This window comes from Rhincodon typus, chromosome 3 (assembly GCF_021869965.1).
Source record: "Rhincodon typus isolate 14 chromosome 3, sRhiTyp1.1, whole genome shotgun sequence".
NCBI lineage: Eukaryota > Metazoa > Chordata > Chondrichthyes > Orectolobiformes > Rhincodontidae > Rhincodon > Rhincodon typus.
Window position 1 is genome coordinate 17713181 of NC_063334.1, and position 23498 is coordinate 17736678.

Here is a 23498-nt window from a genome sequence, read left to right on the forward strand (position 1 = left end):
TATTAGCCCATTCTTGGATGTTATCTGTGTCTAGATGGAATGGAAATGGACTGCTTCAGATCTGGTGTTACGAACGCTGCTGAACATTGAGCGATCATCAACAAACATCCCCACATTTGACATTGTGATGGAGGGAAGGTCATTGATGAAGTAGCCGAAGATGATTGGGTCTATGACGGTACCACGAAGAACAGAAACCGAGATTTTTGTGTCTGAGATGATTTGCCTCCATCAATCACTATTGTTTTATTTTGTACCACAAAGCAGTGGAGAGTCTTCCCCGGATTCCTAATAACTCCAGTTTTGCCAGAGTTTCTTGATACCTTACTTCTTTGAATTTAGAATTTTGATGTATGATTTAACCGGAATGTTTAAAATGAGAAAGGAATTTGATAGGTTAGATAAAGAGAAACCATTCCTTTGAATACACGAGTCCAAAACAAAATTAATGTACGCCATTTAGGAGTAAAATCAGGAAGTGCTTTTTCCACAGTTGAGTAAAAGCATCCAGATATCTATTTATTTTTTGAGTGAAGCTAAAATAATAGAGAATGAGGTGGCAGAATTGAGGTAGTATCACTGCTGCAGGGGGCAGAGAGAAGCATAGAGAACAGATTCTGTTTCCATTTCCTGCTGGACTGTAACATGTGGTCTGCTGAACATTGTCTGCTTGAGAGCTTGTGTTTATTTTGTGCCATAGGATCATTAGAGACTTGGTTTTATGCAGAAATATTGAACTGGATTTCTAGTACAATTCTGTGGAACCTGCCTGAGGTTTCACTTTTTTTACCCCGGAACATCTATTTGGATGGAAAACCAAAGAATGGAAACCATCAAATTTTTAGGTGTTTTTAAATGTAGAAAAATCTTGTAAGATGCACATAGGCGATATTATAAATGAAAATGTTGTTAAGAGAGGTGGGCAGAGGCTTGGTAAAAGGAACAGGTTTAGGTTCAGAAGAAACTTAAAGAAAGAAAAGACAGAAAGGTGGAGGTGTTTCAGAACATAGGACCTAATTGGCAGAATGAGTGGTAGACTGAAGGGAGGATCTTATACTTTTCTTTTTCAACAAATATAATTTAAAAATTTGTGAGGAGTTGTGGACTTGAGACAATAATGGATTTAGATATGAGAATGAACATTTTAAACTAGAGATGTCAAGAGACCGGGGCTGAAATTTGGAGCCCTGCTAAAAGTCACGGAAATGGTTACTCCTCAAAATACCAAAGGTGGATGCTGTACCCACTTCTAATGGCTGGCAAGAATAACCAGCTTTGGAGGGAGGATGGAACAAGAATTCAACTCTGCCTTCAATTGGTATAAATTGACATGGTATAGAAAGTTGTTAAGAGTGCTTTCCTAGCACAATGGTAGTGTCCCTGCCTCTGGGATCAAGTCCCACCTGGGTAGGAAATGTGTCACAACAAGTCCAAACAGATTGATTCAAAACATATAAAGGTTTTATATGAGCTCATGTTAGGGCTGTTGTGGCACATTGGTTGTGTCCCCATCTCGCTACCAAAAAGCCCGGGTTCAAGTCCCACCCCGTCCAGAAGTGTACTATAACATTTATAGATCAAAGAATCCCTACAGTGTGGAAACAGGCGATTCGGCCCAACAAGTCAACATTCACCCTCTCAAGAGTGTCCTACCCAGAACCATTCCCCTACCCTTTCCATGTAACCCTGCATTCCCCATGACTAATACACCTAATCTACACATCCCTGAACACTGTGGGCAATTTAGCATGGCCAATCCATCTAGCCTGAACACTTCTTGAAAGGTTGCTTAAAAAGTATCTAGAAGCTTATTAATACCCTGAGAGAGACAGACCTTTTAATTTTTAAATGGACAGTGACTGACCTATTGAAAGCAGGTTGGTAAAAGAAATGGAGGGATGCAGATAGCGATGTCCAGGACAACATTCCAATCCCGTAATAGTTGTCCATGGGACAAAGAGGCCGCACTCTTTGTAAAGTGGTATTGTGGGGACTGCACAGCGGGCAGAAGGAGGGCATGTAGAAGCCAAGTTTTTAATAGGTTCATTGCCTTCCAGCATCACCAGGGCAGGAGGCATGGATGTTAAGGAATTTTGGATAGTCACCTTTCTAGAATGACAGCTCCAGCTAACAAAGGGGGCACACCTGTCAGAATTTGGCCCACATAGTCATGAGGAAAAGAATCCCCTGCAGGAAAGGCAAAACCCCAGAAGGAGGGAGTGGGAAAAGAATGAGGAGCAGCAAGACAATAGAAGCCAAATACGCAGCAGGAATTATCTGTTGAAATCGGGGTTGTGTAGAGATAAATAAAATCCAGTACTCCAAGCGACTGATTGCAATAGTCAAGGTAGCTGGTCATCGACACCTCTGCCCTTACTGTTGAAGACCCCACACCATTGGTTACCAGTCCTGGCCAGTTGTTATTAACCTCAACATGACCACCGGTGTCGTGTGGCAGCCTCCCAGAATGGCATGGCGTCCTCTCGGCCTGACGTAGTCTTCTATCAGTGTATCGTGGTCAGCCTGGCATGGCTGTATCATGGTCTCCTAGTCTCGAGGTGATTCCAGAGCAATCTCCCAGCCTCATGAACCTTGAGGTGAAACCTGGCGCGGTCTGGAGCCAAGGCCTGGTGGCAGACTGGAGACGAAGTGCCAGTGTGGTCTGCTTTGGAAGATCATTGTTCTGAACTTTGATTTCTGCAATGCTGGACTTTCTTATTTCTCTACTTTCTAAGATCTTGTAACTGAAGAAGCAGTACCTAGCTACCTTTGTACCTAAGATGGCACTGTAAGTGAAGACTTATAAACTTTTCACTGTGCTTGTTTGAGTACATGTGACAATAAAACTAATTTTAATTCTAATTGAATTTCTTGGCTTCTGGGTTCTTCCAGGGTTCAGCTGTGAATCTTGATGGTATTTTGAAGACAGCTGCTCACCACTGTGTTTAGCTGGTTGGTGATTCCCTCTTCACCAGGGACAGAGCAGCATATTCATTCAAAACACACATCCTCATAGACACATGAACATTGGATTTTACTTCTTCTGCTGGACTCCCCAGAACAGGAATCATAGAATCCCGACAGTGCAGACGGAGGCCAATCGGCCCATCAGGTCTTTGCTGACCCGACAAAGAGCATTCCACCTCCCCTCCCCTGTCCCTGTAACCCTGCATTTATGATGAGCTAACCCACCTAGCCTGCACATTGTGTAATGTAGCATAATTTAGCATGGCCCGTCCACTTAACCTGAACATCTTTGGACTGTGGTAGGAAACTGGAGCACCCAGTGGAAATTCACACAGGCACAGGGAGAACATACAACCTCCACACAGACTGTCACCTGAGGCTGGAATCCAACCCAGGTCCCTGGCGCTGTTGATGTTAGGCATCATTGGCGTGGCAATCTGGGAAGCCAGTGACATCACCGTGAGATTCATCGACAGGAAATGCTTCCACTCCCTCAACTTCCAAAAGCTTTGTGTACGTTGCGTGCGTGCGTGTATGTATGTGTGTGTGTGCGTGTACCTGTGTCTGTGTGTGTGTGCGCGCGTGCGTCTGTGTGTATGTGCGTGCATGTGTGCATGCGTGTGTGTGTCTGTCTGTCTGTCTGTCTGTCTGTGTGTGTCTGTGTGTGTGTGTGTGTGTGTGTGTGTGTGTGTGTGTGTGTGTGTGTGTGTGTGTGTGTGTGTGTGTGTGTGTGTGTGTGTGTGTGTGTGTGTGTGTGTGTGTGTGTGTGTGTCTGTGTGTGTGTGCGTGCATGTGTCGGTGCGTGTGTCTGTGTGTGTGTGTTTGTGTGTGTGTGTGTGTCTGTGTGTATACATATGTGCACATGCATACGTGTGTGCGTGTGTATGTTAGTTATATCCTATAGGATGCTCACTTTCCTGGCACCGTCCAAAGCTTCCTTATTCTCTTGCAGTCCAGGTTTCGTCTGACCTTCATCCCAAAGAACGTGGATGTTTCCTGGGAGGCAATGGAAATTTCCTGAAGAGATGGCAGCTGACATCCCCTAGTGAGCCACAGGCAACACAAGCAATGCCAGCTGCTCACTAGGACGACAGTTGAGTGGGCCATCAGGCTTCTGAAGATGTAATTGGGGTTTCCATCATTGTATTGCTTGCTACAGTCTCTGCTACATGGTCCTTGAGGATGGTGGGCGTAGGAAATAGTCAGCTCATCATGCAAGAGGAGGTAAAAAAGGAAGAAGGGAAGATGGAGGCAGTTGCTGCTGAGCAGAATGCACAATGGCGTGGCCTCTTCTTATTCGACCTCCTCAACCCTCAGACAGAAGAGGACCTTCCTCCTGTCTTTTATACCGTTCAGCATTAGATCCAGAGATAGTAGGAACTGCAGATGCTGGAGAATCCGAGACAACAAGGTGTAGGGCTGGATGAACACAGCAGGCCAAGCAGCATCATAGGAGCAGAGAGGCTGACGTTTCGGGCCTAGACCCTTCATCAGAAAGGGTCTAAGCATTAGATCCAGTTTGGCAAAAATGTAGCAGGAGACTACACCCCCCTGCTGGTGACATTCCACCTCCCTGTGGTACTGTGAAAGACTTGCAACGTTGCTCAGATCCCTCTCTCAGGGCAGCCAGCATCTCACTGATGGCCGCCTTGTTTCGTTAAATCCCACACTCCATCTGTTCCATTCCTTCCCTCACTGGGTCTAACTGAACAGGAGACATGGCTCCATATGAAATGTGGGCTCACCCCTGAGAAAATTAGAATTTTAATCACTTTCCCACTGGAGCTGAGTTTCTGACACAAAAACAGACCTGGCTTCTTTTTCCTCTCTCCATGACAAAAATTAAACTATAGGAAACAAATTAAAATCCCTAAAGAAGCTGGCAGGAAAATGGTGTGGGATACAATATGATGCTAGTGTTTTGGATGAAATGAAATTAATAGAGGGGAGCTGGACCAGCAGAATACTGGATTAGTTAATCTGGAAGTGACAAACACATGGATGAGGGTTTCAACATTAGATAGGCTGAGGTAGGAGTGAAAAAAGGGAGGTGGAAAGATGTTATCGTTGTGTCCTACACAATATGGAGGGATGGGTTCAATGCAGGAACAACTAAGACACTGAGTTGTGAAGACCCTGGTACAGCGAGAGTTAATGGGCTGAAATTTATGAAGGGAAATTGGGAGCTTGACATTAACTAAAACATGCCAGCTCTTACCGGTAGCAGCGCTGACTTGGCAATTTTACCACAAAGCCATCTAATTGACTCTCAGGAGGCTGCTGGCTCATGATGCTGGTGTTCCAATCAACCAGAGGGCCAACAGCTCTCAAGCTGCAGCAACCCCATCAGTAGAGGTGCTCACAGCTAAGGCTTACAGGAGATCCTGGACACTAGCAGGGTAAGAAGGAAAAAAAAATCAATAGCATGGGACAATATTGGAGGGAACCTCTTTGAAAGATTAGCCAGAATTTGCCTTCCTTGGACCCTCTTTGTTCTTTAAATCCTACCTTTACTAGCTGAAGAGTCATATTGGACTCAATGCATTAACTCCATTTCTCTCTCCACAGATGCTGCCAGACCTGTTGAGTTTCTCTAACGTTGTTTCAGGTTTTCAGTATATGCAGTTCTTTACCTTTTCACTTGCTGCTGCTGGGAGGCCACATCCATTGAGTACTAGCAGACACTGCCCGCAGGAACAGAGACCACGGATTTCTTTTCCATAAAATTTAATTGCAGGAAATCACAACTCATGTAACCTGGGGCAAACACACATGGTAGAGAGGTAGCATTTGGTTTAATTGGTGTACGTTGGGAATGTACATTGCTCCACATCTGTGGATGATGTCACCAAGAGACAGCATAAACTGTAATGAGAAAGTGAAGGGGGCCAAGGTAGATGCTTGGGAAACTTCATTGTTAACAGTATAAAACGGAAACTGGAATAGAGTCATACAGCACAGAAACAAACCTTTGGCCCACCAGTCCATGCCAACTATATTCCCAAACTAAATTAATCCCACCTGCCTGCACTTGGCCCATAACACTCCAAAACTTTCCTATTCATGAACTTCTACCAATTTTTTTTGAATGTTGTAATTGTACCTGCATCCATCACTTTCTCTGGCAGTTCAGTCTCTGTGTAAAAAAAGATTCTGCTAATTTCCTTCCTAAATCTTTCCCCTTTTACCTTAAAAATATGCCCCCTAATTTTGAACTCTCCCACCCTGGGGAAAAGACTTTTGTTACTCACCTTATCTATGCTTCTTATGATATTGTAATTGTTAGGGTGCCCTGAGTATGACTCGGTAGGTAGGAGTGGAATAAAGGAAGATGGCTGCATTGAACTAGACCAAGAGGAAGAGGTTAAATGAAGATAGTGTGGTTTATGGAATCAACATTTAGAAAGATGATGAATAAAAATAATGCACTGTGTTTACAGTCAAAGAGGTCATTTGTGACTTTGGTTTGAGTTAATTCATTGCTGTGAATCGACCAGAAACCCAGATTTGATGGAGATATTTTCTTAAAATGGCATGAGGTCATTGAGTTCTTAAAATTGTACAGCCATTATATTTTGTTTCCCAATATTCACATTGGCCTTCTGGTACTGTGATGTCTGAACTAAACAATTTCAGAATAAAACTATTGTTTTGTTTCATATTGATGCAGACAAATTTCTGTAGGCTAATTTTTTTTTATTTTGGAAAGCGATTTAAGTATAGTACTTTAAGATTGAGGTTTGGCAAGATGAAATTAAAATGACTTACTAGGAAGATTAGTAAGCACTAGATCTTACTTATTGGAAGTGGCCCACCCAACAAGCTTGGACAAATGCTTCAGTTTGCTTCACCATCTGTAGCAAGGATATGTGCAGCCAAATTGTAACAGAGACATGGCATTGCCAATAGTTGGCAAAATTATTGTTGCTATGCATTATGCCCATGGTCCACAACCTGTTAACATTGCAATATAAACTAGTATGCGTATCAAATAGGTCAGTGTTCAAGATGTTAACTGCTAGCTGCAAATGATTATTTGGGAATCCAAAAGCATCAAATTGCATTTTGATTAGTGAATATAAAATAGGGAATAGACAAGTTGCTGGATGTGGGTTGTCAATGTTCATGTTTGTGCAGTAAATACATACACACTTTTAATGTTTTTGTTGGTAAAATGGTTAAATGGAATACACAGGCTACAAATATTTTTTGATCATTGTTTGTGTGCTTTACTTCCTTGGTTACTGCATATTGATTACTTGCTACAGTGGTATGTATACAGGCAAAAACATACCGGGGAAGCATTATCAACATGTAGGGTATGGGCCACGATCACCAGGATTAACCTGACAAATTGGAATAATTGCTCCAGACATGCAGTTAAAAAGAAAGCCCAATCAATACTGAACGACAACACAAGCAGCATCCAAATATGTTCTTGGATGGACAGCAGGACAGTTTTGGAGCATCTTGCTGTGCTCGAGGCACCTTTCTAGTCGTCACTCTGATAAAGTCAAAGTATTGTCCACAGCTCCTCGACAAAACCTAGAAGCTACACCAAGAAGTGCTGTGTCTGAAAAGTTCCTGCCAAGGTTCCAAACTTTGGTGAAAGTTTGCACAAGGCATTATTTACAAAAACTAGTGCACGTGCCGAAAGTGGAAAGCAACAGTAAATTAGATATTTCTACCCAACCTTGTCACTACTTCTATCTCCTTCCTTGTGTTGTTCAATATTCTAATACATCTTTAATGTCTGTTGTTATATTGGTACTAAGTTAGTTTGCATGTTGTGTGCTGAAGCTATCTGGAAAAGAACAATTAACTGAGGATAGAAGCTGACAGAATTTTACTTTTTTGCCTACCAAATAATTTCAGATAATTAATATAATCAAGCGACATTCATCCATGTAATGTTTGAGCCAAGTGGTAGGTAACTCCATAAGAGCTGCACTCAGGAGGACAACACGTACCGAAGGATAGGTTGCATAATTTGTGATCTTTGATGTCACAAAGAAGCTGTAGGAATTAGACTGAATTTCTCTAAAATGTATTCTCCATAAATCACATGCAAACTACACTACCTTGTTTGATAATTGGCCGTTTCTCACTGGAATATTTAGCACTTTACTTTTTGAAAGATGGAGGATGGGGTGTGGGGACAGATGCCTGAGGCATGTGCAAGATGCTGGTGCCCGGTACACAGACAAGCTTCCATTGTTAAGGTTCCAGGTCTTGTACTTGTATGGTTAGACATTGGGCCATAAGGGTGAATTATTCAGTTCAGGCGACAGTGAATCTGCACATGGTGATGCTGAAACTGAGAGACTATCTAGTGCAAAGCCAGCATTGTAACAGCGGTGGGAAGCATCTGTGGAGAGAAAGCAGAGACAACGTTTCAAGTCCAGTGACTCTTGTTCAGAACACACTTGCTGTCAAAGGGGCTAAGTTTCCCTGACAATTTTCCATTTTTGTGTGTGTCAGACCTCCAGCGTCTGCAGTTCTTTGTTTTGTACTATTGTGACAAAAGTGCCTTGTGCTCTTATTTTTATTCCAGACTCCTTAATGAGTGCAGACCTTTTCTCTTTATGCTCCCAGTGCATTTACAATATTGAGCCAGATGCTATTTCTGTTTGCCCTATTATAGAGAGAGTACTTAAAGTGCCAAAGACAACAATGCTTCCTAATGCTGTATTGCCTCCATTTTACCAGTCGATAAACAAGAGGAAAGGATTACAGAGTTAATTTTTTTGCAGTTTGCTTTATACCTTGATATGTATAAGTTTTTTAACTGCCACGCATGCTTTTTCTCTCCCCCACCCTTCTCCAAAATCCTCACCTTCAAAGGCATACCCTCAAATATTCTCAAAGTCATTTCCAGCCTTTCTAAAGGCCAGAAAAGGTGCCTGTCCCTCCCTCATCATCAGACCATCATTTTTAAGTGGTTGAACGTCTTAAAATTTACTCTGCGGTCCTCTGATTCTGCCAGGTATCTTGTCCTTTGCCTCAATATGCTCCTTATGGCTGAACCATAGAGAAAGTGAGTAAGAGGGGTCTAGGCCCGAAACGTCAGCTTTCCTGCTCCTCTGATGCTGTTTGGCCTGCTATGTTCATCCAGCTCTACACCTTGTTATCTCAGATTCTCCAGCATCTGCAGTTCCTACTGTCTCTGAAACAAAGTTAAATAGTTTGACCTCTTTTACAGCTCTAAAACTGACCTCCCTGTGTTAACATATTTCACCAATTTCCTTAATCTGTCGTAAACCTGTAGCTAGTGCAACTAAAATGACTACACATTTCAAAACAAAACTATAAGAGGTGGTAACTCACTCAGAGATAGTAAGAACTGCAGATACTGGAGTCAGAGATAACACAGTGTGGAGCCGGAGGAACGCAGCAGGTCAGGCAGCATCAGATGAGCAGGAAAGCTGACGTTTCAGGTCGGGACCCTTCTTCTTTTTCTGAGATGTCAACTTTCCTTCTCCTCTGATGCTGCCTGGCCTGTCATCTTCCTCGAGCTCCACACTGTGATAAGAAGTGATAAACTGATTTGAAATTAGATTTATCATTGTAGTATGTTAGAAAATGCTCTATTTGCAGTAATTAAGTCAACGACTTCAGCTGATTGGATCACAAAACAAATGAAGACAATGTTCTTGTTAGAGACAACGAGTTATATTCTTTTCTTCAGTCTCAGGACGTACTTGATCAGCTGGGTGCAGCACAGAAAACTGTGTGAGGAGGACTACAGTGACCTTAATTGTTCCACAGAGCAGGGGAGGACTAAAATTTGAAAATAACACCTGTTATTTCCTCTTTCTGTTTGTCAGTCAAAGAGGCTTTCCTACCTTTCTCATCTGATTAAAAGTTTCCTATAAAATATCAGTTTTCTGGTCTCTGATGTTAATGTAGGACCTTCGATATTTATGCACCATTTTTTATTCTTATCATCGATAAATCCAGCCTTCACAATTTACTTTATAAAAATCTCATACTGACTTTAAACCTTCTTGAAGAACTTGTGAAAAGTTATTGAAGATTATTCTAGTATTTGATAGTGTCGTGATTAAGCTTCACAATGTCAGAATCACATGACACCAGGTTATAGTCCAACTGGTATATTTGAAATCACAAGCTGTTGGAGCACTGTGCCTTCATCAGGTGAAGTCAGCGCTTTGAAAGCATGTGATTTCAAATAAACCTGTTGGACTATAACCTGGTGTCGTCTGACTTCTGACTTTGTCCACCCCAGTCCAACACCAGCACCTCCGTATCAAAGCTTCACAATGATTTGGGAATTTCCTGAGATTTCTCTGACCTGTGTAAATCATGTAACTATGTAAATGAGATAGAAAGCATCATTACCAACCTCCAATTTTTTTTCCTTCTGGCTAAGTTCGGTGAACATACCCATACAGGAATTGTTGGAGATTGCCTGTGTGAGCATCTGATCCAAGAATTCTACCAACCAGAGGCTGCAGGAGATAAAGGCAACACGAAATATAAATTCAGTTTCTCTCTATAAACTCAACGCCCTCAGAAGATTCGAAAGCTTTGAATGTTCCAGGCTTTTGCTGGAGATCAGTAACAGTCAGGCCCTGAAACTGATGCCTGGAAGCCATTCCAAACTTCTGCTGTTTTCTCCTTGACACACAAGAAAAAGCTGGAATATGTATTGGTCAGGCTCTGAGAGTCTCCCTGTCAGCCTGGTGTCCATGGAGGAAAATCAACCTTCACATTGAGTCAGGAAGTCAACCTTTTAAAAATACATGTCTGGCAGCTCTTCTATTTTCTTTACCAGTCTAGGGGAAGTTGGTGCCACAGTAATAATAACTAGAGCAATAAGTCAGAGCCCTAGGCTAATGTTCCAGTGACATGGGTTCAATTTCCCTAATACGTTAGCTCATGGAGTTTAAGTTCAATAAATCTGGAATATAAAGCTATGTTTACATAGTGATCATGACAACTCTTTGATTGTTGCAGGCACTTATCTGGCTCTCTAACATACTCGAGGGGAGGGAATCTGCCATTCTACTGGATCTGGCCCACACGTGAATCCAGATTCACAGAAATGTGGTTGACTGTTCCTCTGAAATGGCTTAGCAAGTCTCACAGTTCATTTAGAGGATGAACAACAAATACTGGTCTTAAAAGAAGCTTGACTTAGAAGTCCACATCCCATGAAAATCTTCTTAAAAAGCTATTTTTAAAGGAAGTTATTGTGTACAAGATGATGAGAGGCATAGATAGAGTGGATAGCCAGAGACCTTTTCGCCAGGGCAGAAATTACAGTTACGAGGGGGCATAATTTTAAGGTGATTGGAGGAAGGTATAGGGAAGATGTCAGAGGTAGGTTCTTTACACAGAGAGTGGTGGGTGCGTGGAATGTGCTGCCGGTGGTGGTAGTGGAGTCAGGCACATTAGGGACTTTAAGCGACTCTTGGATAGGCACAAAGATGACAGTAAAATGTAGGTATGCAGGGTAGTTTGATCTTAGAGTAGGATAATAGGTTGGCACAACTTCGTGGGCCGAAGGGCCTGTACTGTGCTGTACTGTTCTCTGTTCTATGTTCTATGAAGCTAATTGGGAATAAGAGAATATAGTAGTGAAGACAGTGATAATTTCTGCCAAGATGTATCACTTCAACTCCTGTGCATTGGATCTTGTTTTCCACATGTCTCTATGTTTCACCAGTTTGCCAATGTCCTCAATCTGGGAAGCATATAAAAAAAATTACTGTTCACCACAACTCTGCTTCTGAACCTCAGCTGACTTCATATCCACAGTGTCATTGTCCCTTAAATTCCATGGGCTTAAATTGGTTTTGCTACCAAAATGAATGGTACTTTGTCAAAAGTCTTTTGGAGGTTCACATAAATAGAACATACTACACCATGCTTGTCAACAATTTCTATTACTTTGTGAAAGAACTCAATCAAGATGGTGCAGTGGTTAGCACTGATGCCTCACAGCACCAGAGATCCAGGTTCAGTTCCAGCCTTGGGTAACTGTTTGTGTGGAGTTTGTACCTTCCCCTTGTATCAGTGTGGGTTTCCTTTGGGTGCTCCAGTTTTCTCCCAAAGTACAAAGATGTGTGGGTTAGCCATAGTAAATGCAGAGATAGTGTGGGATGCTCTTTGTGGATTAGTGCAGATTCGACTGGCCAAACAGTCTCTTTCTGCACTGTAAGGATTCTGCGATCCTTTACATAATTTGCTGTTTTTGTTTCCTTTTATTTTCCACGTACCAATTAATTGTGAGTACAGATGTAGTCAATATAAATTAAAAATAAGGAGATACCAGATAGGCTGGTAATTTGTGACACCCATTTTGAGCTATCAAAAAAGATCAAAGTTACCTCCAAATCTGCTATTATGTCCTTCCACGAAAACCAGTGAAGGTAAGTTACTTTCTCCATAAGGTAGTAGATAAGTGAAACAAACTCACAGGTAAGGTATTTAAAAAGCAGCTAGATCTATATATTTTGAGTAAGAAAAAGAACAAAAGTGCTAATTGGTTTTTAGTTTCATTGAAAGTAGGGAAAGTAGGAATTAACCAATGCCAGTGGAATGAAATGTATTGATCCTTCATAAGCTCTCAATGGTGCAGATTTGATTGGCCCTCTGTCCACTTTTTGCAGTTTGTTTTCTTAATTACTGTATAGGTATTGTGATGGACCAGAGGACAATAGGTGCCCATTAATTACACAAAAGGACTGGCATAAGTTTTTAATGAAATAAGGAAGGATATGTTAGCCCACTTATCTATTACATTTCAGGAAAGATGGACCCTCAAAGGAAATATGCTTTAACTGCTGTGGAGCTTGCAGCCAACAAGGCTAATGGCAAAAAAATTTAAGAAGGTAGCCTAGACCCTAACCTTTTCTTATTTCAAAGGCAAATGTAACGGGCTGTGTTCCAGATGCAATTTGACTGGTCAAACTACTCGATGTTAAGCAAAATACAATTTATTCAAACACAATACTTAAAATACAGCAAAAGGGAAAAGAACTTAGAACAACTTAACTCTATTGGAAAATTGAAGTGGATACAGTAACTATTACTAATTAACTGCTCCAATACAGTAACGTCTCATAAACAAACCCCTTGGCAAAAAGGCGCATTCATAAATCGGATTTTCCCACAGCCAACCCAGCAGCAGAGGAAAAAACTATCAAGTGCAAACTCAGAGACAGTAGAAGCCAGGAGACCTTTACTGCAACTTCCAACCCTGTTGAGACTCCAGAGCAACTGATGCTGAAACTCAAATCTAGAAAACTAAAAATTAGAAATCCTGGTCTGTGAGAACTGGCTGCTTCTATTGTTCCAACTTTAGGGAAATAAAACCCCAAGGCCTCACAAGCTCTATACTCTACTCATTTTTGAACTGGAGAGCTCATCACCTCTGTCTTAAAACCTCTCTTTAAAAAAAGAGCAGGACAAAATAACCTCTTAAAGCCACAGCATTGTCACAGTATGTACAATTTGCAAACACTGTGCTCCTTTAAAAGATGCTGTTATTGATGTATTGTCTGACTATAGCACCATAAAAAAGTGTACATTTTTCTTCTTCTTCCTATTGCGGTATAGGAACTACATTTTACCAATAGCCTTGTTGGCCACAAGTTCCACAGCAATTAAAGCATATTTCCTTTGAGAATCCATCTTTCCTGAAATGTAATAGATAAGTGGGCTAACATATCCTTCACTATTTCATTAAAAACTTATATTAGTCCTTCTATGTAATTAGTGGGCACCTATTGTCCTATCTACTACATGAAGAATTTCATGTCCCCACTATATAAGAGACATCGAATCTTACAGTCATTATGCTAACAGCTGAGGATGGAAGACCCTCTACATTGGATTAATCGGCTCAGCTCCATTTAGCTGATTGACTCTTAACTTTAATTATGGATGCTTGTGTTCTGGCTTTCACATATATATTTAGTGAAAATTCATTCATGAATGCTTATGAGATGATTTATTTGCAACGAAAAGCTGAGGGTATGTGTATTTACAAAAAGTTAGACAGAAAATGGCATACTGTACAATGATTGATTATTCTTTAATAAGTGTTCATTGAGAAGGCAGAATATGGGTAATAGAACAGCAAAATCCCGTGTATGATTTGGTGTCTCAGTCCAGTGCCGTAATAACCAGGGGACATATTGGAATTGGAAAATCGTGATTCCATCTGCTGCTGCTAGAGTTCAGACAGTTGAATGATTACATCAAGTTCAGTCCAAGAGGTAGCATTGAAAAAAAACATTATTGGGTGTGAGGAGGTCTTTGTATCTTCAATGCCAAAATCAAGATTTACTCATAGATATTTCTGCTCCTCAGATACATTAATGCTGCTCACGAAGTTCAGTCTGAAAGGTCTTCTATGTTTATCAGAGAATATAATAATTTAAGCTTGAATAAGCTTCAAAGGACGAATGTGACTACTTGGCCAGCAGGAATGAGATGTAAATGTGGCCTGAAGAGCCCTGATTACAGATAGATAATTAAAGCTGGACTGAAATTGATTTATGGATGCAGTTGTTGAGACTAAGCTGCAAATGTAATATTATCTGTGTGAAAAGCTGCGAACAGATTAGTGCCTAGGGAGTTGGGTACTAGACTGTTCTGCATGTGGCTGCACAAATTTAGAAGGATTTCTGTTACCAGGTCATTTAGACATAAGGGAATGACATTCTGGTTAGACTGCACGATAAATGCAGAAAAGTTCAGAGGAGATCAAGATTATTCCATTTAATCAGGCTAATATTATTTTTTTAAAAAACAGATAATTAATGATTTTGTGTAATTTAAAGTCATATTCTGCTTTATACAATGTAATGATCTTGAAAAACAATGCAACACTTTACTGAATTTATTTGTGAGAAGTCTGATATCATCATCACCTTTTCTCAAAGAATGCTTTTACTTTTCTTTCATGAGGGTATTTGAAAAACAGAATGGAAACTGTTCTTCATTCTGTGTGCATAGTCATAAGTGTGAATATATAATGTCCGTAATACTTTAGTCCAACTTTCCCTGGAGTACTTTTTTGTTCTCGTATAAGAGTGATGCCAGTTGGAATAGTCTTTTAATATTAATTCTTTAATAGTCTGCTTTGATTGGTAATGCTATTTCAACAAATTATTGTTCAGCACTTGAGATTAAAACACATATTTATATTCCTGAATCGTACATAGTACAGGTGTTTATTTTAATGCAAATTAATGAAGCAACTAGAAACTGGGAAATGTTCTGGGGATAGTACAATCAGTTTATTGAAATTTAATCTGTTAAAGCAATGAAAGAGAATCAAAGGTAGGCAATAAAACTTGGCAGTACTCACTTCTATAACGGTTAAAACAACAGACTGTAGAGAAATTTAACTTTAAAAAGAAAATAGTGGTTTTGTTTATATAATTTAACATATGTTCTTACCTCTTTGGAATTTGGACAAGTAAAGCCCAAATTCAGAAGGAGAAAGTATTTTTTATTTGTTCATGTGATGTGGTGTTGCTAGTGAGATCAACATTTATTGCCCTTGAGAAGGTGATAGTGACTGCCTTTTGAACCACTGAAATGAAATTGGATATAGGGAGTAAGGAAGGGAGTTCCAAGATTTTGAATCAGTGACTGTGAAAGAATGGTGATATAGTTCCAAATCAGAATGGTGTGTGACCTGGAAGGGAACTTGCAGGTCATGGTGTTCTCATGCATCTGCTGCCTTCTCTTACTGGTTGATAGAGCATGCAGATTTGGAAGGTTCTGTTGGAGAAGCTGGGCAGGTTGTTGCAATGCATAATGCAGAAGGTACATACTGCGGACACTGTGCGTCAGTTGGGAAAGGAGTCACCGCTAAAAGTGATTGGATGGGCTATCAATCAACAACCTGCTTTCTCCTGCATGACGAAGGCTTCTGGAGTGGAGCAGCACCCATCAAACCAAGTGATGACGTCATTAAAAATACATCTGATTAGACCATTGTTTCCAATCCTACATCCTATCCATCATCAAAGTCAGTTGCTTCTACTGCTATCACTTCACTGGTCCCCATCTATGTCTCAGCCCATCTGCTGCTGAAAGCCTCAACTATGCTTTTGTTACCTTTATATCATAAGGCATAGGAACAGAAGTAGGTTATTCAGCCCATTGAGTCTGCTATGCCACACAATGCCTGATGTGATCGTTTTCAATTCCACTTTCCTGCCCGTTCCACGTAACGCTTGATTCCTTCACTCATGAAAAATCTGTCTACCTTGAATAGATTTTGTGACCCAGTGTTTATAGCCCTCTAGGGTAAATAAGGACACTTGCTGACATGCGAAATTCCACCTGAACTCTGTCCTAACTGTGCAACCCCTTACTCTGAGATTATGCCCTCTTGTTCTAGACTCTTCCACAAGGGGAAGTAACCCCTCATCTTCCAAGCTGTCAAGTCCCCTAAGCACGCTGCATGTTTCAATAAAGTCACCTCTCATTCTGCTAAAATCCAATAAGTAAATGCCCAGTCTACTGATCCTCTCTTCACAAGGCCATTCATTCATAACTGGGATCAATGTAGTGAACTTCCAAGAGTGCCTCCTATGCCAGCAGAAGTTTCCTTGGATAAACACTTCATAATTTTCCAGGTGAGGTCTAACTCAGTGCTTTGTATTGTTTTAGCAAGAAATCCTTATTTTAATACTCTATTCCTTCTGAAAGAAGCATTCCATTGCCTTCCTTATTATCTGAACTTGGATGCTAACTTCTTGTCATTTTGTACAAGGACCCCCAAATCCTATGGTGCTGTAGCTTTCTGCAGTCTTTCCTCATTTAAATGATATTCAGCTCCTCCTGCCAAAGAACTTAACCTCTCATTTTCCCACATTATATTCTCATGGCCATGTTTTTGCCCACTTGCTTAACCTATTTCTGTTCCTCTGAAGATTCTTAGAGCCATCCTCGCCACTTGCCTTCCCACCTATTTTTGTCATCTGCAAAGTTGCATATCCCACACTTGTAGAATGAATATATTTTGTAAATAATTGTAGCCACAGCACTGATCCCTGTGGCACTCCGCATGAAAATGTCCCTTATCCCAATTCTCTGCCTTCTATTAGTTAGTCAATCCTCTATACATGCGAATATATTACTTCCAACACCATGGGCTCATTTTATTAAGTAGCTTAATGTGCGGTACCCAATCAAAAACCTTCTGAAAATCCAAATATATTACATCTACTGGTTCCTCTTTATCTGTCCCGCTTGTTAAATGCTCAAAGATTTTGAATAAATTTGTCAGTTATACTTCCCAATTTACAAAGCCATGCTGATTTTGCTTAATTGTGTTATTTATTTTTAAATCGCTTGCTATTACATACTTTAAAATTGTTTGGGACTTTTCCAGATTTTAAGGATTCTTGGAAGATTACTATCAGTGTGTCCACTATCTCTGTAGCTACCTCCTTTGATAGCCTAGGATGCAATCAAGTCCAGGGGATTTATCGCCCTTTATCCCCATCAATCTCCCTCGTATAATAACTGTCATCAGAGAAAAAAATGTACTTATTTCTTCTCCCCCTTTGTTCTTTGACAATTTAGTATTCTTATTTTTGGAATGCTATTAGGATCTTCTACCATGAAACTGATATAAAATATTTATTCAACTCGACTTCCATTTCTTTGTTCTCCATTATTATTTCCCCAGCCTCTTCAGGTTAGGTGGATTGGCCATGCTAAATTGCCAATAGTCTCCAGGGATGTGCTCGCCAGGTGGATTAGCCATGGGAAATGCAAGGTTAAAGGGATAGTGTTGGTGGATGTGTCTGGGTGGGATGCTCTTCAGAGGACTCAATGGACTGAATGGCCTGCTTCCATACTGTAGGGATTCTGTGATCCCAACTCCAAGGAGCCTGTGTTCATTTTGGCCTCTCCTTTCCTTTTTTGTTCTGAAAGAAGCTCTTCCATTTTTATATTGCTTACCAGTTTACCTTTGAAGTTCATTTTCTCCCTCTACCCTTTTTGTCATCTTTTGTCAGTTTTCAAAACATTCCGAATCCTCTGGTCTAGCAATATTCTTTGCCACATCGTATATTTTTCATTCAATTTGATACTGTCCTTAACTTACTTGGTAATCCCAAATGGTTAACCCTTTCCTAGAATCCTTCCTCATGGGGATGCTTCTTTGTTGAGAGTCATGAACTATTTTCTTAACCTATTTTCTTGTTCATCAGCCATATTTTCTGCTAAACTCCTTTCCAAATCTACTCCAGCCAATTTTGCTGTCATTCCTTTGTTAATACTCTTATTTAAGTTCAGGACAGTTGTTTCCAACCCAGGTTTCCCACTCTCAAACTCAGTGCTGAATTTTGCTGTGTTGTTGTTACTGTTTCATTGGGGATCTTTAATTCTGAGTTCATTTGTCTAATTGCCTCATTACACCTTATTGGATGCCAAATAGCCTTACTCCTGGTTGGGTCATTGGATCTGATAATGTGTAATGAGGTAGTTTTAACAAATGGGTTAATTCCACTCTCAGGCACTAAACAAATGCCCAATACACAGTCTCATTACAAGTTGGATGTTGCTGGCTACTGCATTGGTGTAGATAGGAAAACAATGCATCCAAGCCCATTCCTGAAACAGATATCAAAGCTCCTTATTTGCCCAAGCCTGTTTGACACCACCTTCGTAATTTTTGTTTTCCATATGCAGTGCTGCTGCTGCATTCAGGTAAACTAGGTCAATATGCAACATACCAGATTCCTTAAAATGGACTGCTTCAGGTTGCCACCAAACTAGCATAATTGTTAAAACATGATTGTGGAGCTAGTAAGAGCATGAGAGTGTCTCCTAATGCCACATTAAAAACACAACCTGACATCAGCCTGAGTTGTCTCTATTCCAAGATTATGTCATAATCTTAAGTCGCCTTTCATTGCCATCACTGTATTTCTTGATTATTGCTGCGACTCTTGCCTTTCTCAATCTCCTCCACTCGTTGATGACTGTTAGGACTTGCCTGAGGACTGCTGTTGACTATGCAGGTTAAGGAAAATTCCAATAAGATTTTGAAATTAGTGAACAGATCAGAGTTCATCTTGTATACCTGAAAATGGAACTTTAATTTGAACCAAGACTGTCATTTCTAAAGTTTCATTGTTTTATTTTCCCAGAGAGGTTTGATCCTTTAGGCCTCTTTTCCATCAAGCTGCCTAGGGATATTGTTGGGTGCTTGGAGCTTTCCATTTCAATGGTAAAGGGGCATGAGTCCAATTCAGGTGTGTATCAATTCAGGCAGGGTGGAGTGAATGAATCCTTAAGTCAACGGTTCTTTGCAATGGGTTGAAGTGCCCATCAGTTGCAACAGAGAGTTCGCAGACACTGCCTGCCTCATATGCAAAGTCACAATTCACCCCCAAGTTTACTCTCAATCCTGTGCCTGTCCTTGTGCTTACCAGAGTCCTTTTGCTCCTCCTCTCACTGCCTATCCTTTATTTGATTTGTTTCTACATCCCAGTTCATTGTTTCTGTTTCCGCTGTTCTCTCAGAAACGTTGTTTTGTGCAACCCTTGAAATGGTGACTATTACAGAAGTAAGCAAGTGTGACAGAGAAAAGTAAACATGAATGAGATGAAAGAAAAGTAGTGACAGAAAGGCAGGAAAATTAGAAAAGTAGTAACAGGAGAATATAAAATTGAAGTGAATGAAAGAAATGCAGAAATGAAATACAGCAATAATGCAAAGAATGTGATAAAAGGAAGAAGGAAAAACAGAGAGGGGGAGACATGCACGTACAGAAATGAGGACAATTGAAAAGAAACAGGAGGGGAGATACGTGAGAAGCAGAGTTGAAAGAGGACAGAAGAAACGAAAGTGGAAGTGGAAAATAGAAAAAAAAATAAAGAAATCAAAGTAGAAGAGAGAGAAAACAACAAAAAAAGTAGATTAAGGAAGTGAGAAATGGAAAGGAAAGAAGAGAAAAGGGAAAGAAATAGAAATAATAGTGGAGAGAGTGAGAACGGAAGGGAGAGGAGCCCAGAAAGAGAAATAGGTGGAATGAAAGTGGGAAAGAAGTGAAGAAACAGAGAGAGAGGAACAGGGGTATAGAGTGCAGAAAAGAAAGATGCAGAAGTGCATAGAAAAGAGAAATAAAACACCGATAAGATAAACAGATTTAAAGAATTGCCCGTGAGATACAGAAATGAAACAAAAAAAAGTCCTGGTTAGCAAAAGAAATCATCGTAATGCTGCATTTTTGTTGCAAATTTTGTAACTTATGATATTTTAATAATGACTAATCTGTAATTTCCCCAAAAATATCGCATGACAAATACTGTGTATTAACATTTTGACATGTTGCTTTACAATGTTGTATTTAATGCTGTACTTCTGCTTACTTTCACAGTGGGAAGAAATCAGTGAGGTTGATGAGAATTACACTCCAATACACACATACCAAGTGTGTAATGTAATGGAGCAAAATCAGAATAACTGGCTGCAAACTAACTGGATCTCCAATGAGGGGGCCCGCCGTATATTCATTGAGCTAAAATTTACACTACGAGATTGCAACAGTCTTCCGGGAGGTCTTGGAACCTGTAAAGAGACTTTTAATGTATATCATTTTGAATCCAATGATGAAGATGGGAGGAATATCAGAGAAAACCAGTACATTAAAATTGATACAATAGCAGCAGATGAAAGTTTTACAGAGCTTGACCTTGGAGATCGAGTCATGAAGTTAAACACGGAAGTGCGAGATGTCGGCCCACTTTCTAAAAAGGGATTCTATCTAGCCTTTCAAGATGTTGGTGCCTGTATTGCTCTGGTCTCTGTACGAGTGTACTACAAGAAGTGCCCATCTACATTCCACAACCTTGCTTTCTTTGAAGACACGATCACAGGGGCTGATTCATCCTCACTGGTTGAAGTGCAAGGCACGTGTGTCAATGACTCCATGAAAGATGACTCTCCAAAAATGTACTGCAGCGCTGATGGAGAATGGTTGGTCCCGATTGGGAAGTGCATGTGCAAAGAAGGCTATGAAGAGCAAGGTAACAAATGTCAAGGTAAGTTAAACCACACAAAAAAGTGCTTCTGTTATTATCTCTAGTTTCAATCAAAACAACAAATAAAACCTGATTATTTTACTTCCCAGGTGACTGTTTAGTCCAGTAAGTACTAACAATGCAATAAAGAGAAAAGAGAAGAAAGCTCAGATTACATGTAATTATGAGTGATTTTTTTGTGTTGTTTTATGCATGCTGTGTATCAGGGGTATGATATCTAGGGGAGGGTGGCCCTGTCTTGGATGCCTTCATTTTCCAATGTATCTGTCACACATTTGTGCATGGAATGTTGAGGATGGTCTTCACTAAGGGAGTTATGACCTTGAAATTTATGGGCTGTGTTCTGTTCAGCTTGCATTAATAGTTTTCTTTTTGCATAAAATAATGGAGCCTAGAGCTGTTGCAGGTTGAAGTAGCACATACAGTGTGAAACATAGGCAAGATGCAGAAAATATTCACTTTATTCCATAGCTTCAATTAGTATTTTTATCCTTGGACTGGAATGGCCCTGAAAAGCTGTTTCATTTTTTTCCCTCATTTATTAAATCAATGTTAAATAAGTGTAAAACTATGAATTAATGTTAAAAATATGAAATCACTTGTTGCATTTAAAATGCTTGTATAATACACTCATGTTATACCAATTTCATTCCATCTCTGCTCCCTGCAAAATTCCAGTTACTCAATGCTTTGCAATTTCAGTAGTCTGTCTCTGATATTCATCCATCTCTTGCAAGATGGTGGCAAGATAGGGAGTGAAGGTGATGAAAATAGGCACATAGGATACCTAATTTTTTGAATACTACAGCAACTAGAGTAATATTGAAAATGCATAAAACACTTGTTAGTTCACAGCTAGAATACTGCGTATAATAGTTGTGACTGCAGTTCAGGAAGGATGTGATTGCTCGAGAGATGATTTACGAGGATGTTATTAGAGTGGAACATATTGGCAGCTAGGAAAGTTAGTTTCCTTATAAAAGAGAGGCTGAATAGATATTTCATTGAGATCTAGAGAACCAAGGTTGAATGAAAAGGAATGACCTATTTCCTTTTATAGGGAGGGCAGTACCAGGAGAAGTAAATTTAAAGTCATTGGTAGATGATGCAAAGGAAAAAGGAGCAAAATGTTTTCATGTGGAGTGTCTTGGGGATCTGGTATTCACGGCCTGATAGGATGACACAAGAAGGAAAAAAACAAAATTAGATTCAATTCTTTGACAAATAATTTAATGACCATGCCTCCATGCTCTGGGGAAAGAGAATTAGATTGACTTACAACCCTCGGAGAGAAAAAAAATCTCCGAATCTTAAATGAGAGACCTCTTTTTTTCTTTTAGACTCTGTTCCATGGTATTTCTCAAAATGGGAAGCATCCTTTTAGCATCCATCCTACCACTGATGTCAGGCTCACTGGCGTGTAGTTCCCTGGCTTGTCTTTGTTACCTTTCTTAAACAATGGAACAAAATTAGCCCCCCTCCAGTCTTCTGGAACTTTACCAGTGGCTAAAGATGAAGCAAAAATCTCTGCAAGGGCCTCTGCAATTTCTTCCCCAGCCTCCACAATGTCTGAGGATGGACTTGATCGTGCCCAGGGATTTATCCAGCTTAATGTGATCTAAGACTGCAAACACCTCCTCTCTGGTAATATGTATGCGGTCCAAGGCATCCCCACTTGTTTCCCTTATTTCCTTAGCATCCATGATTCTCTCTGCAGTAAACACTGAGGAGAAATATTCATTAAAAATCTGCCCCCTCTCCTGTGGCTCCACAAATAGAAGGCCATGCTGATCTTTAAGGGGACCTATTCTCTCCCTAGACACCCTTTTACTCTTAATATAGCTATAGAACCTCTTGGGATTATCTTTAACCTTATCTGCCAGATCCATCACATACCCTCTTTTGCTCTTCTGATTTCCCTCTTAAGTGTGCTCCTACACTTTTCATAATCATCTAGAGATTCACTTGAGCCCAATAGCTTAAACCCAATGTATGTCTTCTTCTTTTTCCTGACCAGAGCCTCATTATCCCTCATCAGCCAGAGATCCCGAAACCTGTCAGCTTTTCCCTTCACTCTGAAAGGGACATACTGTCCCTGGATTCTTGATATCACACTTTTAAATATTTCTACATATTTCTTATATCTCTAAAGTTCTCCTTCATTCTTCTAAATTCCATTAGGTAGAAGTGCCTAATGTCCAAGCTATCCTCATAGGATTACTACCTCAACCCCAGGAATTAATCGAGTGAATCTTCCCTTAACAGTTTCTCATGTAATTACATCCTTTCTTAAATAAGAAATCCAAACCTGTACATACTATACCAGAGATAGTAGGAACTACAGATGCTGGAGAATCTGAGATAACAAGGTGTAGAGCTGGATGAACACAGCAGGCCAAGCAGCATCAGAGGAGCAGGAAGGCTGACATTTCGGGCCTAGACCCTTCTTCAGAAAACTTCTTCTCCATTTCTGAAGAAGGG

At 40.3% G+C, this 23498-nt stretch overlaps 1 protein-coding gene across 1 annotated transcript in view; it reads left to right on the plus strand.

Moving 5' to 3' along the window:
* Window positions 1-23498, plus strand: part of LOC109932498 (ephrin type-A receptor 5-like) — a 305440-nt gene that overhangs the window by 50338 nt on the left and 231604 nt on the right. The window contains exon 3 of the mRNA XM_048619959.1: window positions 20354-21017. Coding sequence (XP_048475916.1) covers window positions 20354-21017 — 664 coding nt within the window. The remainder of the gene's footprint in view (window positions 1-20353; window positions 21018-23498) is intronic.